General features: G+C 40.7%; 1 protein-coding gene across 2 annotated transcripts; it reads left to right on the top strand.

Moving 5' to 3' along the window:
* The first annotated feature begins 208 nt into the window (after positions 1–208).
* LOC134660133 (zinc finger protein 883-like) lies at positions 209–13,330 on the top strand. Of its 2 annotated transcripts, XM_063515845.1 has the most exons (13): positions 209–420; positions 734–868; positions 2,256–2,735; positions 3,884–4,027; positions 4,773–4,900; positions 6,215–6,428; positions 8,061–8,164; positions 8,469–8,565; positions 9,766–9,933; positions 11,325–11,426; positions 12,433–12,528; positions 12,797–12,955; positions 13,299–13,330. In XM_063515845.1, the coding sequence occupies exons 1-12, from the start codon at positions 292–294 to the stop codon at positions 12,935–12,937; spliced, it is 1,938 nt and encodes a 645-aa protein (XP_063371915.1). In that variant the 5' UTR covers positions 209–291; the 3' UTR covers positions 12,938–12,955; positions 13,299–13,330. The 2 variants fall into 2 exon arrangements, with proteins under 2 accessions (XP_063371915.1, XP_063371914.1); XM_063515844.1 differs by lacking the exon at positions 13,299–13,330 and having other exon boundaries at positions 12,797–12,986.
* The last annotated feature ends 1,922 nt before the right edge of the window (positions 13,331–15,252 follow it).

Here is a 15,252-nt window from a genome sequence, read left to right as displayed (position 1 = left end):
TTAAAATAATCACCATGTTCATGTTCCAATAGGTGCGAATTTGTTCAAATCTGTTGTCCTGTGTAAAAAATTATTTCACTAGTCAGACAAATATAGACTTTATTAGTTTGTATTAAGGTGAATATGTGAATTTTTTAATGATATTTACGTAACTTTCATCTGTATAAGTCTGAACGTAGCTGTCAAAAGAAATGCTACGCTTAATAATAAAATAATTCGAAATAAAATAAAGTGGTTAATGTTGTTTATTTAACTGATTTCAATAAAATGAGATAGCGTTTAATTCACAAAATGACTGAAATCAAGATAGAATCGTCAGATGTGTTGGCGTGTCGTATTTGCCTCGCCACAGACACCAAACTGTTTGGAATATATGAACACCAACTCGATGAAACTTTTGCCGATGTGATGGGCACAACGGTAAATATATGTTTGCTATTATGACATGCGTGTGTAAAATGTACTGAGCTATCTTTTTTGGATATAGGCTAATTCGCCAGTAACTGGCCACCCTAAACTAAAAATTAATTCTATTCACCTATAAACAGAATTAGTTTCAGTATAAGGTTTCAATAACTAGCCAGCCTTCAATAACTAACGCCGTCCTCGAAACGTCCGAGGTAAATCTTAAACTTAAATACGCGATTACAATTTATAAATGTGTAAAAATCGTGAAAGTTTAAATCAGAACTTATAAGTTAATTAAAATTGGCCTTTTTCACCTACTAACCAGTTATCCGCATGGGACGGCCTGCCGCAGCACTTGTGTTCCTGCTGCCGGGCGCTCCTGCTCAAGAGCTGCGGGCTCCGGGAGCGCTGCTACCGCGCCCAGGACCTTCTCAAGCAAATTCTGGTTCATCAACAATTTGTAAGTGTATATTTGACGAACTGTCTGGCCTAGTGGGTAGTGACCATGCCTATGAAAAATAGAAATAGAAATGTATTGGCTACGATTGGCTAGAAATGAGGTAGGAACATAAATAACGTGTTAACATACAATTTTGGGAGTTCAGCACATTTCGCCAATTATTATTATTATATAGCCTTTTATTTCCACAAATTTTTACATTTTTTATTACAAATTACTTAAAGATTATTCTTTTCATTTTTTTTGGTCCCTGTTAGGGTAAAAGCCTCCTCCAAGCTTAGCCATGTTACTCTATTTTGAGCGGTATCCATCCAGTCCCTTCCCGCTGCCTCCACAATGTCGTCAGCCCATCTTTTTCGTGGTTTTCCTGCCTTTCTCTTTCCCGTGAGGCCTGGCCATCTGGTTGCATGGAGAGTCCATCTCTTGTCTTGGTATCTCGCCAAATGTCCTGCCCATTTCCATTTCGCCAATAATGGAATGCAAATTTTGTTTTGTTTTAGCTTATATTATACTACTATACATTATTAAGCTGATGATCCTGGGTTTGAATCCCGGTAAAGGCATTTATTTGTGTGATGTTCTTGAGTCATTGGTGTTTTCTTTGTATTTAACTACCTCAAATAAAATGAGATTTTCATTAAGGGTAAATTTGCTTAATCTAGCCCAGTGGTTGGCAACCTTTTAGCAACCAAAGACCACATAGTAGTTAACGAAGTTGATGCGGGATGCACTTTGTTAATATTTATGACTTTATCAGACATTGTTGTTTGTCAATATTACATAAAAAATAACCAGGGAGGCTCGCGGGGGCCGCAAGTGACAGTTTCACGGGCCGCATGTGGCCTGCGGGCCGCAGGTTGCCGACCGCTGTTGTAGCTCATCAGCTCTTCAATAATCCCTTTAAGTCTTGGTGTTGGTTTTAGGGACACCATGTATACATATATCGCAGTCCGAGTACCCACAACACAAGCCTTCTTAAGCTTTAATTATTTATTTACTCTTAATTTAGTTAAGAGAGGCCTTCAACCTTAAAATGCTAACAACCAATTTAATTAATTAAAAAAAAACTGATATCTAACTAACCAAACATACTTACATCCATGTAACATATTTGTAGCAGGAAATAAAATACTTTTTTATTAACTTTTAAATAAATGTCATATGCTAAGAAAAAGTGACCTAAGCCTCCAGTGCCCCAGGCTGGAATCGAACCAGCGTCCTCTGCTATCGCGGCAGGTGCCTGTGACATTCGGCCACGCTCTCGCCGCGTTCGGCTTTTTTATTGTTTTTATTTTTATTTTATGATTTAATTAAGTAGTTTGAAATTCAACTACACTATTAACTATTATGAGACACTATTTTACATGCTATAAATTCTTTTTTGCAGTTAACAACAGACTTCATACGCACCATAGACAGGATAACCAACCAGCTGTCACTGCATCTAACCATAGACAATCTAGATCAACCAATCGAAATCACACATGACGAAAACCATAAAGAGTACATAGATTTTATCGACAATGATCAAACTATAGCTCATGATGTATACAATGATGCTGATTCTATAGATGATGATGATGATGATGATTTGCCATTAAAACAAATAGAAAAAAGAATATCCCCCGAGGAAAAAGAACCTCTAAAAAAAGTGTTAAGAAAACGAAAAGTAGTCAAAGAGGTTAAAAAGAGTAGAAATGTCAAAAAAGTTCCTAACATAACTGTTAAGAAAGTAAAAGTGAAAGAGAAAGTAGAAGATAAGACAGAGAAGGCTTATAAGAGAAAGAAGAAGGGTTTCAAAAGGTTTTTTAGTTGTGAAGAGGATTATATCAAGTTTGAGAATAATTATAATATCAGTATAGTTAAGGTGAGTTGCTTTTGTTTTTGTCTCTTAACAAAATGTTAATATATACGTCCCACTGCTGGGCACAGGCCTCCTCAGGGCTATAGTCCCCACGCTAGCCCAATGCGGATTGGGGACTTCACATACACCTTTGAATTTCTTCGCAGATGTATGCAGGTTTCCTCACGATGTTTTCCTTCACCGAAAAGCTAGTGGTAGGTATCAAACGATGTTTCGTACATAAGTTCCGAAAAACTCATTGGTACGAGCCAGGATTTGAACCCGCGACCTCCAGATAGAAAGTCGGACGTCATATCCACTGGGCCACCACCGCTTTTTAGGGTTCCGTACCCAAAGGGTAAAAAACGGGACCCTATTACTAAGACTTCGCTGTCCGTCCGTCCGTCCGTCCGTCCGTCCCTCTGTCACCAGGCTGTATCTCATGAACCGCGATAGCTAGACAGTTGAAATTTTCAGAAATGATGTATCTCTGTTGCCGCTATAACAACAAATTCTAAAAATAAAATAAAATAAATATTTAAAGGGGGCTCCCATACAACAAACACGATTTTTTTGCTCTATTTTTTGTTGATGGAGTTTTTGCTCTAGTTTTTGTCGGACTCGCGCACGGAGGGTTCCGCACCCCTCCGTGCGCGAGTCCGACAAAAACTAGAGCAAGTCCGACTCGCACTTGGCCGGTTTTTTTACATAAAAATAATTCATTACAATTTTTACATATTATTTACTAACGTTCCAAGATTATCCCATGGTTTTGATATAAAAATGTCTCGACTATTTCTCGTTTCTTCCGTGATTTTTTAACAAGCTTTTATTAGGTCGACCTGTATGTAACTAACTACGTAATGGAATCTAAGGTAACTAATTTAACCATCTTCCAAGGATCGTAGCGTCATGAAAATTGGCAGCTGTATGTAGTTCTGATGACAATACAATAATATGGTACTGTCGAACTGATCTGATGATGGAGACAGGAGGTGGCCATAGGAACTCTGTGATGAAACAACGCAACCTAATTGTGTTAGTGGTTTTTAGAATTGTCTCGATGAGTATTAGTTGTCTGTCGTAAGAAAACAGTCAGCGATAAAAGCTTGTACCATTAAATTTTTGCCAAAAACTTATTTAATTATTGGAAAGCCAACACTTCGTCATAGGTAAGTGAAGAGGAACAGCTAAAAGACATGGAAGCGCGCAAGCAGTCGGCCAACTATGCGCGCGCGCTGCTGCGCTGCGACAAGTGCTACAAGGGGTTCCTCTCCGAGGCCACGTTCGAAAACCACCAGAAAATGCACGACCCGGTGAGATCATCAAAATTATTTGACAGTTCTAGGGGAGGCAGGGGCTTGAAATTTGGTACGAAGGTAGTTTATGTAGTACAGTCGCCTTCAGATATATCGGAGCTGCCGAGGTGCTCAAAAATATCTGAACACGCACGCAGCGCCTTGGCAACAGAGGCGTGTTCAGATATTTGTGAGCTTGGTCGCTCCGCTATATATGATGGCGACTGAACAATAAAAAAAAATGAATAGGTAGCTCGACATATGGGTGCAAGTGTAGACACTTATGCATCACACGTGAAGGTACACATGTATATGTATATTGACATTTTACATAAAAGTCATACAAAAGATAACTTACATTTATAATTTTACATAGTTGTAATTTTTATAGTATTTTATGGTTTGTATTTTCTATAACACTTTAAACTCCCGCGTTTTCTACACATAATTAATGTCATTAACGGGTCTAACTGAGTTTCTATAACTAGCTTACCCGATTTTAAAAAATCTATAATATTTAAGGTAACCTAGTTTTTTTTAATGTACTGTACCATTAAAAAAAAACTAACTTACCTGTAAAATAAAACTGCCGAGTGCCGAGGACGCTGGCAGCATTTCCCCGCTGTATTGCGATGCTAATACGTTGTGCGAGAAAGCTGCCAGCTCCTCGGCCACCAGTGAAGTCGATCAGTCTTTTCGACAGCTCTTTAAAAACTTGTAGAGCATTATGACCCCAAGGGTTTCAAATTATATGATATTGTAGATAATGGGCTCTAACGAGTGCCACCTCTGCTTCGCGCGCTTCAAGCACCCGACGCGCCTGCGCCGACACATGGAGACACACACTCTCAAGTTTATTTGCAAACTCTGCCCACTCGTCACTCGACACAGGTGAGCAACAACCACTCGTCACTCGACACAGGTGAGCAACAAGCACTCGTCACTCGACACAGTTGAGCAACAAGCACTCGTCACTCGACACAGGTGAGCAACAAGCACTCGTCACTCGACACAGGTGAGCAACAAGCACTCGTCACTCGACACAGGTGAGCAACAAGCACTCGTCACTCGACACAGTTGAGCAACAAGCACTCGTCACTCGACACAGGTGAGCAACAAGCACTCGTCACTCGACACAGGTGAGCAACAAGCACTCGTCACTCGACACAGGTGAGCAACAAGCACTCGTCACTCGACACAGTTGAGCAACAAGCACTCGTCACTCGACACAGGTGAGCAACAAGCACTCGTCACTCGACACAGGTGAGCAACAAGCACTCGTCACTCGACACAGGTGAGCAACAAGCACTCGTCACTCGACACAGTTGAGCAACAAGCACTCGTCACTCGACACAGGTGAGCAACAAGCACTCGTCACTCGACACAGGTGAGCAACAAGCACTCGTCACTCGACACAGGTGAGCAACAAGCACTCGTCACTCGACACAGGTGAGCAACAACCACTCGTCACTCGACACAGGTGAGCAACAAGCACTCGTCACTCGACACAGGTGAGCAACAAGCACTCGTCACTCGACACAGGTGAGCAACAACCATTCGTCACTCGACACAGGTGAGCAACAAGCACTCGTCACTCGACACAGGTGAGCAACAAGCACTCGTCACTCGACACAGGTGAGCAACAACCATTCGTCACTCGACACAGGTGAGCAACAACCATTCGTCACTCGACACAGGTGGGCAACAAGCACCCGACGCGCCTGCACTGGCGCATGGAGACACACACTCTCAAGTTTATTTGCAAGCTCTGCCCACTCGTCACCAGGCATCGGTGAGTGGTTAAAAAAATCCTTTTTTTCCTCATTTTTTTTCAGATTTTGAATTTTTACCGTCACACAAAGTGAAATAACGGAATTGAAATAAAAATCTTAGGACACTTTGCTTCTCCTATTAGGACTGAAACAGCGCGTGATTATGAGTAGGATTAACAAAAAAAAACAAAAAAAAGTTTACATTAAATGGCCTATTAAATGGCTCTCTAGTGGGCAAATTGTGATAGGTCTGGCATGCTCTCAGTAGAACGACTTACGCACACATACACAATGACGCGTGTACAGACGTGCCGCGCACACATATAAACGCAAATCATTTTTGATGTATGGCGTGTCCGCCCTGTGTCTGTGGTTAGGTCAGGGTAGCGAGGAAAAAGGCAAATAAACATTTCTTTTTTTTTTTCATTCACAGAGGTATGGCCATGATGCACTCGGACTTCCACTCGGGCAAGACGTTCGAGTGCAAATACTGCGGCCTTACCTTCAAGAAGAAGACCACGTTCAACACGCACATACGTGTGCAGCACCCTTTAGAGAACGCGTCGGGCGGCACGTGCGACGTGTGTGGGGAGACCTTTATCGGGAAGCGGGGCCTGCAGCAACATAAGACCATGGCGCATAGGAAGGTCAGTGGAAGAAAAACAAGGAAAAAATACATCACAAAAACACGACTAACAAAAAAACACAAAAAAAATAAAATAGTACGTTTAAAACGACCAAGAAACGCATCACGAATAAATAAAAATGTTTTTTAGGCCACACGATTCATATTTTGTTAGTTAATCAGAAAAACGTACATCCTATGTTAGTACTTATACTTAAAATTTTAGAGCCAAAATGTAAGATTGATACCTAGTCGTTGAAATTGTACACCTTTTGTTACGTAATATCTAAATAACAAGTATTGGTTTCTATTAGCACGTCTTCTCATCTTGCCTTTTAATAATGAGGTCCCGAGCGTGCGTCACCGGCAATATATGAAGAGAAGGGGCAGTTTTTAAAAATTCATCAAAAAATTATGGTGGTAAATTATACAAAATGATGTATAAGAACAATTTTAGAAAATGTTGTAGATTGTTTAAGTATCAAAATTACGTTGAAATTAAGTCGATTTTCACGAAAAATTTTCACTTGTTTTGAAGTAATTTTTCTGGTGAAAATTGATTTCGTCTAACTTTCATTTACTCTTGTTCAATATCATATAACAAAAATGCTGCTTCCCCCCCTGGAGCTCAAATTTTACATACAATGCATACCCCTCTGTGGCCATTGCCCCCCCCCCCCCCCAAGCCTATAAACTCGCCGCCTCCTAGTTCACTGACTGGCTACGACCTTGAAGGTTTGCATAGATGACCCTATCATAGCTTGCCTCTTTTTCTATGTGATTTGGCTTAAAGGGCTGACATCCAGGGCATTAAAAAACCAAAAGTTTGTCATAATAGGCTATACTTGGTCAACCAGATCTTGACAGTAGAAAAAGGCGGCAAATTTGAAAAATGTAGGCGCGAAGAGATATCGTCTCATAGAAAATTTGAATTTCGCGCCTTTTTTTACTGACAAGATTTGGTTGACCATCTATACATGACTAATTTTTATTTATGGTATCAATCGATCGGGTTTGATTTTAGGATCAAATGTCTATATGGGACCCATTGCATTAAAGTAACACAAAAGTCAAAAATTGTAAACAAAGGCCGACAGTCGCATTTCATTCGCGAAACGCCCTAAACAAAACGATAAGGGAACGTGACGTCAAGGTCTCTGGGAGCCATTCTTGTAGTATGGACAAAACAAGAAAATTGCGTTTTTGTCGGTGAAATATTGCGTTTTTGTATATAGTTGCTATACAATATTTTTTTGGATGAAATGTAAGGAATCCAATCCCTTACTTTTATCGTTTTTGAAGTTAAAAAAAACTTAAATTTTGAAACTTTCAGGTCCTGTATTTTTGTAATTTTTCAATATTTTATTTTAATATCCACATTATTGTGATAAATTGCTCGTTTGCTATCTATTTTACTAGATTTTGTTATAAAATTCAACATGTGTCAGCATCCTTATTCTATGGATTGAGAGGGCAAGCTATGTTGGCGCCATTTGCTAAATACTTCGACCGGCCAACCCAATGGTCAAAATATTTTAAATAATTTGTTTGTTTGTATGAAAACATGAAAAGGCGGTTTCGTGCGGGTCCTCCACTTTCGTCTTAAACACCCCACTTATTCCGAAAATAGTTCTCAAACTGTGTATTGTTGCAGATGCCCATCAAAGAGCTGAAGTGTTTCGTGTGCGGCGTACAGTTTGAGAACCTCGACGCCGTGGTCAGACACGCGTCAGCTGACGGATGCGACCCCAAACTAAGGTTTTTAGCCCAAATTTATTAGCATCTATAGTCTGTTTTTTAGGGTTACGTAAAACGGAACACTTATAGGATCACTTGTGCGTCTGTATGTCTGTCAGACCATCCCCCCCCCCTAAAATTTTGAATAACCTTCCTTGAAAATTACCTATAGATGACAGGTAAACCTGTTAGTAATGTGCAGTCAAGCGTGAGTCGGACTTAAATGAGCGTTTCGACGTAAAATACGGGAGTGACCCGTTTTTGATATATTTTTAAACAGGTTAAACATTTGCAACAGCATTTTTCAAAGCAAGCCATGTTTCAGAGCGTGCCCGCAGTGTGGAGAGACGTTCCTTACTGAGGAGCGACTCGCGGCGCACGCGGACAGCGCGCACGTCAAGCCGGTCTACAAGTGTGACGACGTATGTATAGTCTGTCAAGCTGGATATGTCAGTAGCAATGTAAAACAAACTAAAGTATGGTATCCCTAGTACACAAAAAATGCTCTTTTTTAGGGTTCCGTAGCCAAATGGCAAAAAACGGAACCCTTATAGATTCGTCATGTCTGTCTGTCTGTCCGTCTGTCTGTCCGTCTGTCTGTCCGTCTGTCTGTCCGTCCGTATGTCACAGCCACTTTTCTCCGAAACTATAAGAACTATACTGTTGAAACTTGGTAAGTAGATGTATTCTGTGAACCGCATTAAGATTTTCACACAAAAATAGAAAAAAAACAATAAATTTTTGGGGTTCCCCATACTTCGAACTGAAACTCAAAATTTTTTTTTTCATCAAACCCATACGTGTGGGGTATCTATGGATAGGTCTTCAAAAATGATATTGAGGTTTCTAATATCATTTTTTTCTAAACTGAATAGTTTGCGCGAGAGACACTTCCAAAGTGGTAAAATGTGTGTCGCCCCCCCCCCCTAACTTCTAAAATAAGAGAATGATAAAACTAAAAAAAATATATGATGTACATTACCATGTAAACTTCCACCGAAAATTGGTTTGAACGAGATCTAGCAAGTAGTTTTTTTTAATACGTCATAAATCGCCTAAATACGGAACCCTTCATGGGCGAGTCCGACTCGCACTTGGCCGCTTTTTTGTGTCTTAGGGATACCATACAATATACATCGAACAACGATGAAATGTAAAGAAAACAGCTCCACAGATAAGATATAAATGACACGCGATTTTCGAACAATTCAAACGTAGTGTTGCTAACCCGCGGTTTTTCAAATTTAGCGCCTTTTTGTACTGACTAGATTTGCTTGACCAAGTATATATCTGTAGCTGCACTTATTTATTTATTTATTTATTTAAACTTTATTGCACAAAAGAAAACTTATCGTACAAAAGGCGGACTTAATGCCAAAAGCATTCTCTACCAGTCAACCTTAAGGCAAAGCAGAGAGATTACTACTAACTACTACTTATCAGCTAACTTGTTGACTTTAACGAAAGCGTTTAACTATTACTATGTATAGAACCGGCACATCAAGTATTTAGCGCCATGAGTTGTTGTCGGCCGACAACGACAATAAATATAGTTTGTTTTTTTAGCATTAGAAAGAAGGTAAGCAATCTTGGCGTCTTTAAATTGAAAATTGTATTTTCAGTGCGACAAATCGTTCGCAACCAAGTCCTCGCTCGGCACGCACGTGGACCGCGTGCACCTCAAGATCAAACCTAAGAAGATCGGCTTCTACAAGTACCACATGTACCCGAGGAAAGTGCAGATCAAGCGGGTTGAAGAGATCTGCGAGGTGTGCGGGAAGGGGTATCCGGTCAGTACATACAAACAGACAGACAGACATGCTGTACCACATGTACCCGAGGAAAGTGCAGATCAAGCGGGTTGAAGAGATCTGCGAGGTGTGCGGGAAGGGGTATCCGGTCAGTACATACAAACAGACAGACAGACATGCTGTACCACATGTACCCGAAGAAAGTGCAGATCAAGCGGGTTGAAGAGATCTGCGAGGTGTGCGGGAAGGGATATCCGGTCAGTACATCGATACATACACATATGTGTATAATACATATACAGACAGACAATGCGGAAAGGGATATCCAGACAGTAAACTCATAAAAGAGGCCTTAAGAAAATACCATCAAAACGCATTACTCATGATCGAAATATTAGTTACCAGATTTTCATAGCCCGAATGTAGCCGCCGAATGTAGTAGCCGTGGAATAACATATTAACTCACATTTATATGTAGACGGGTCTATCGCGAATTTATTTTATTACCTTTATTTACCGACGTTTCGACACAGGTTTCACTGGTCGCAGTCGCGACCAACTGATGTCCCAGCAAAATGTCAAAACAGAGATTTGTGCAACTACCCGACGAAAAGTGTATGAAAAAGTTTGGGGTAGACATCACATTTCCAAACCACCCACTACACATAATGTTAAAATTGTAATTATTGGCCATGGAATAGATTCAGATATTCATATTTGATAAACAAATAACTCTTAGACTGTACCTTAATGACCGGAGCATTCTGAAGCTAAAAGATAATTGAAATAAATAACACTGGTAAAGTACTGATTTTTAGGGTTCCGTACCCAAAGGGTAAAAACGGGACGCTATTACTAAGACTCCGCTGTCCGTCCGTCCGTCTGTCTGTCACCAGGCTGTATCTCACGAACCGTGATAGCTAGACAGTTGAAATTTTCACAGATGATGTATTTTTGTTGCCGCTATAACAACAAATACTAAAAACAGAATAAAATAAAGATTTAAGTGGGGCTCCCATACAACAAACGTGATTTTTGACCGAAGTTAAGCAACGTCGGGCGGGGTCAGTACTTGGATGGGTGACCGTTTGCTTGTTTTGCTCTATTTTTTGTTGATGGTGCGGAACCCTCCGTGCGCGAGTCCGACTTGCACTTGGTCGGTTTTTTTAAATAGGCACGGGAGGTATGGGACCATTGGGCAGTCGGGAGACTGGGGCACCTGAGGAGTCCTGATTTACAAGGGGGTGCCCGAGCCTCCCGACTGCCGAATGGTCCCCTGCCTCCCCTGCGTGGCTTTTAGGTTAAATTTGCGTTTTATCTTACCATGATTTAATTTTAAAATAGGACTAAAAAAGGATGATTAATGAAATGTTTAGGGATATTTTGAGATTGGGACGTTATGTGCCCTAATAATTTAGCTTGGTTCCCAGAGCTCGACGTGGCTGAAGTACCACCAGCGCACGCACACGGGCGAGCGGCCCTACAAGTGCCCCGCGTGCCCCAAGAGCTACATGACGCCCGCCGCGCTACAGGTCTGTACTTGACCAGGATCCCTTGAAGCCTCGTCTCCATATCGCGCGGCAAACCATCGAACATTGCTGGCACAGCTGCCGCGCGAGCCAACTCGATGCGCCCGGTATCCATTGCGCGCGGCTGCCGCGCGAGCCAATGTTCGATGGTTTGCCGCGCGATATGGAGACGAGGCTGCAGAATATTACATTTAGTAAATAGCTTTTTGTAAATGGGTGAGTCAACTTTTTCTTGTCACTCGTGGTCATGGTTACAGTTACAGTGTTACAGTCGCTAGGGTCACTCTCAAAGTCCTTGTTTTATGGTGTGTAAAACAACCAAACATACATTTTTATAAGCATTTCTTCAAACCCAGAATCATCAGGATCATCCACCTCCAGCTTAGCAGGTAGCACTCAATACATTAAGAACCCATCAACGTGCACACTAGCGCCACTGCTAAATAATCGTGATTATTTCAATTTAACGAAATATATTTAAAAAAGGGGCCGCTACGTACTGTATCTTGTATTAAAATACCTTTTGAATACATCAAAATAGTTTCTATGTTGCTGGATTCGTCAATCTATGCGTCCAAAGTTAAAACAGCCGTTTTTGTTTTGAGTTCATAGATTGACGATTGAGGGTATACTATTCGCAAACCGAAATGATAACCAAGATCATCGATTGCGTGACGTGTGCGTGCACGGTTCAAACATTTTAGCGCACGTGCACGCCTTCGCAGTCGGTGTGCTCTGGCCTTTAATGCGAAGTTTAACCTTTTGGACGCCAATGACCGATATATACGCACCGCAGGTCCAACGCCAAAGACGGATTAATCGGTCATAGACCACAGAGCACCATAAACTTAGGTGCATATGCATAAAGTTCAATTTCAGTTTTGATACTTCGGTGACGTGGCGTCTGAGTGACAGCTTTTGTGTTTGACACGGCGTCGAAAAGGTTAACGACTCCGGTCCTCAGTCTGGTTTACGGGAAGTATAGAAATGTTCGTTTCGTGATCCGCAGAGCCACTCGGTGTCGCACACGGGCGTGCGGCGCTGGCAGTGCTCCGTGTGCCCCAAGACCTTCCTGCACCAGTCCTCCATCTACAAACATAAGCTGGTGAGTAACTTAGTCACACCACTTTGTCCGAAGAAAAAGGCGCGTAATTCATATTTTCCATGGGAAATCAACTCTTTGCGCCTACATTTTTTATCTGAGTATAATAACTCCCCCTTTTGCCTCTTCTTCTAAGCACTAAATTGTCTTAGATATTCTTTACACATCTAACTCAATCAATGTACTTATCAAAGCAATTGAATGAGGTCAACGTCAAAACTATTTTACCCCAATAATACCAACGTCTGCTTAACCATTTGTAATTTACCAGGTACACACCGGTGAAAAACCATTCGCCTGCCACATCTGCAGTAAAACCTTCACGCAGTCGGGCTCGCTCGCCACACACGTCAAATACGTGCACATGAAGCTGAAGCCGCCTCCGCGACGCCGGAGACACCAGCCCGCGTAGCGTAGCTACTAAATACATGTGGTACAGACGGTTCATAAAGTGGAGAAACCATACACGCGTGAATCTGCAGTAAAACTTTCTCGCAGTCGGGTTCACTCGCCACAAACGTTAAATACGTGCACATGAAGCCGCCTCCGCGACGCCGGAGACACCAGCTCGCGTAGCGTAGCTACTAAATACATGTAATACAGACGGTTCACAAAGTGGAGAAACCATACACGCGTGAATCTGCAGTAAAACTTTCTCGCAGTCGGGTTCACTCGCCACAAACGTTAAATACGTGCACATGAAGCTGAAGCCGCCTCCGCGACGCCGAAGACAACAGCCCGCGTAGCTTAGCTACTAAATACATGTAGTACAGATGGTTCATTAAGTGGAGAAACCATACACGTGTGAATCTGCAGTAAAACCTTCACGCAGTCGGGCTGGCTCGCCACGCACGTCAAATACGTGCACATGAAGCCGAAGCCGCCTCCGCGACGCCGGAGACACCAGCCCGCGTAGCTTAGCCACTAAATACATGTAGTACAGATGGTTCATTAAGTGGAGAAACCATACACGTGTGAATCTGCAGTAAAACCTTCACGCAGTCGGGCTCGCTCGCCACGCACTTTAAATACGTGCATATGAAACTGAAGCCGCCTCCGCGACACCGGAGACACCAGCCTACGTAGTTTGGCGATTAAATACATGTAGTACAGACGGTTCAAAAATTGGAGAAACGATACACGTGTGACATCTGCAGTAAAACCTTCTCGCAGTTGGGTTCACTCGCCACGCACGTTAAATACGTGCATATGAAACTGAAGCCACCAGCCCGCATAGTTCAGCTACTAAATACATGTGGTTCATAAAGTGGAGAAACCATACACGTGTAAATTCTGCAGTAAAACCTCGCAGTCGGGCTTCAGTTTTATGGTTAAATTGATGCATGTGAAATGCTTATTTAAACACAAACAATAATTTATTTGCAAAAAAAGGGTAAATATTACATGTGTTAGTGTAAAATATTGTTTCACCTTTTCTAAATGTTTTAAACAGTATGCAAATGTTACAAGATTTAATAGGACATAAGTTCTTATTATAATTCTATTATATTCTAAAATACTAACTAACAGCATACATTATGCGAAATGGTAACATCAGTAAAATTAAGCTTTAATTCGGATTCATGAAACTGAGTAACCTAGTTTAGGAAATGATTGTTAAACATTACTTTGTATGATTCATAAAAATCATTTACAGTATAAAAGCAGGGAATATTACGCAAAACTCTCCGTAGAGGGCGCTACTAACAAACTGAGGGCCTACTGCGAAACACGAACATCAAAATTTCAGTATCTGCCTCTCTTATCACTCTTGCATATTCTAAATAGAGAGGCAGATAACGAAATTTCGATTTTGGCGTTTCGCGGTAGACTCTGCAAACAAACCTCCTTGATGCATCGAAGTCATAGTGAAAACTTGTCAATAAAAAATTGACTCTATATCAGATTGACTGTGTATTATTTTTAAATCAATAATTATTCTTTACATTAGGTAACGTACTTTTATATGAGTAAGTAGTTTTTAAAAGTGTAGAAATAAATAAATTATATATGCTATTATTATTGTTTTTTTCTTATTATTCACACCTTTTATATTATTTACCAAGTTCTATCGAAATCCATTCCGCCGTTTCTGCGTAAAGGAGAGAAAAAATCGAAATCGAAAAATCTAAAAAAAATCAAAAACGGCACACTTATGTTAAAAAATATTGTCCATTATGTCAATATAGTCATGGAGGAAAATGGGGACTTGTATGGGAACGCGGTCGTCCACTATCGTCTTAAGATTTGTATAATTAAAATGGGTTATAATGAAACAATAATTATTTGCAATATTTTTAATACTTACAACAGAATATCTATGTAAATTGATAAATAAATACTTACAAATACTTTCACATACAATATTGCACATTTTCTAAGCACTAATAATACTATTGGTTGAGATTCTTATACACACCAGTATACAACTATGGGGTCATCCATTAATTACGTCATACGAATTTCTAGGTTTTTTGACCCCTCCCCCCTCCTTGTCACACTTGGTCACATTTGGCAAACCCCTCCCCCCTAGTGTGACGTCACATTTTTTCTACGAAATCGCCAAATCGAATTAAGTAAGTACCTAAGTATTATTAATATTTTATCAAAATATTTTTGACGATATAAATATTAGTAATTTTATAACCCAAAACTACTTAGGAAAGAAAATTAAACGAATAAAAACGATTACCTATCGTTTTAAAAACTTGTTATTTAAATGTACAG

Source organism: Cydia amplana, chromosome 26, assembly GCF_948474715.1.
Source record: "Cydia amplana chromosome 26, ilCydAmpl1.1, whole genome shotgun sequence".
NCBI classification, from domain to species: Eukaryota; Metazoa; Arthropoda; class Insecta; order Lepidoptera; family Tortricidae; genus Cydia; species Cydia amplana.
This window is presented reverse-complemented; position numbering and strand designations above follow the sequence as displayed.

Excerpts from the sequence above, each read along its gene's own strand:
- LOC134660133 (XM_063515845.1), top strand. The coding sequence starts at position 292 with ATGACTGAAATCAAGATAGAATCGTCAGATGTGTTGGCGTGTCGTATT. Across the intron at positions 4,028-4,772 it reads ACCAGAAAATGCACGACCCG|ATAATGGGCTCTAACGAGTG; the intron begins GTGAGATCATCA and ends ATGATATTGTAG. Across the intron at positions 6,429-8,060 it reads AGACCATGGCGCATAGGAAG|ATGCCCATCAAAGAGCTGAA; the intron begins GTCAGTGGAAGA and ends GTATTGTTGCAG.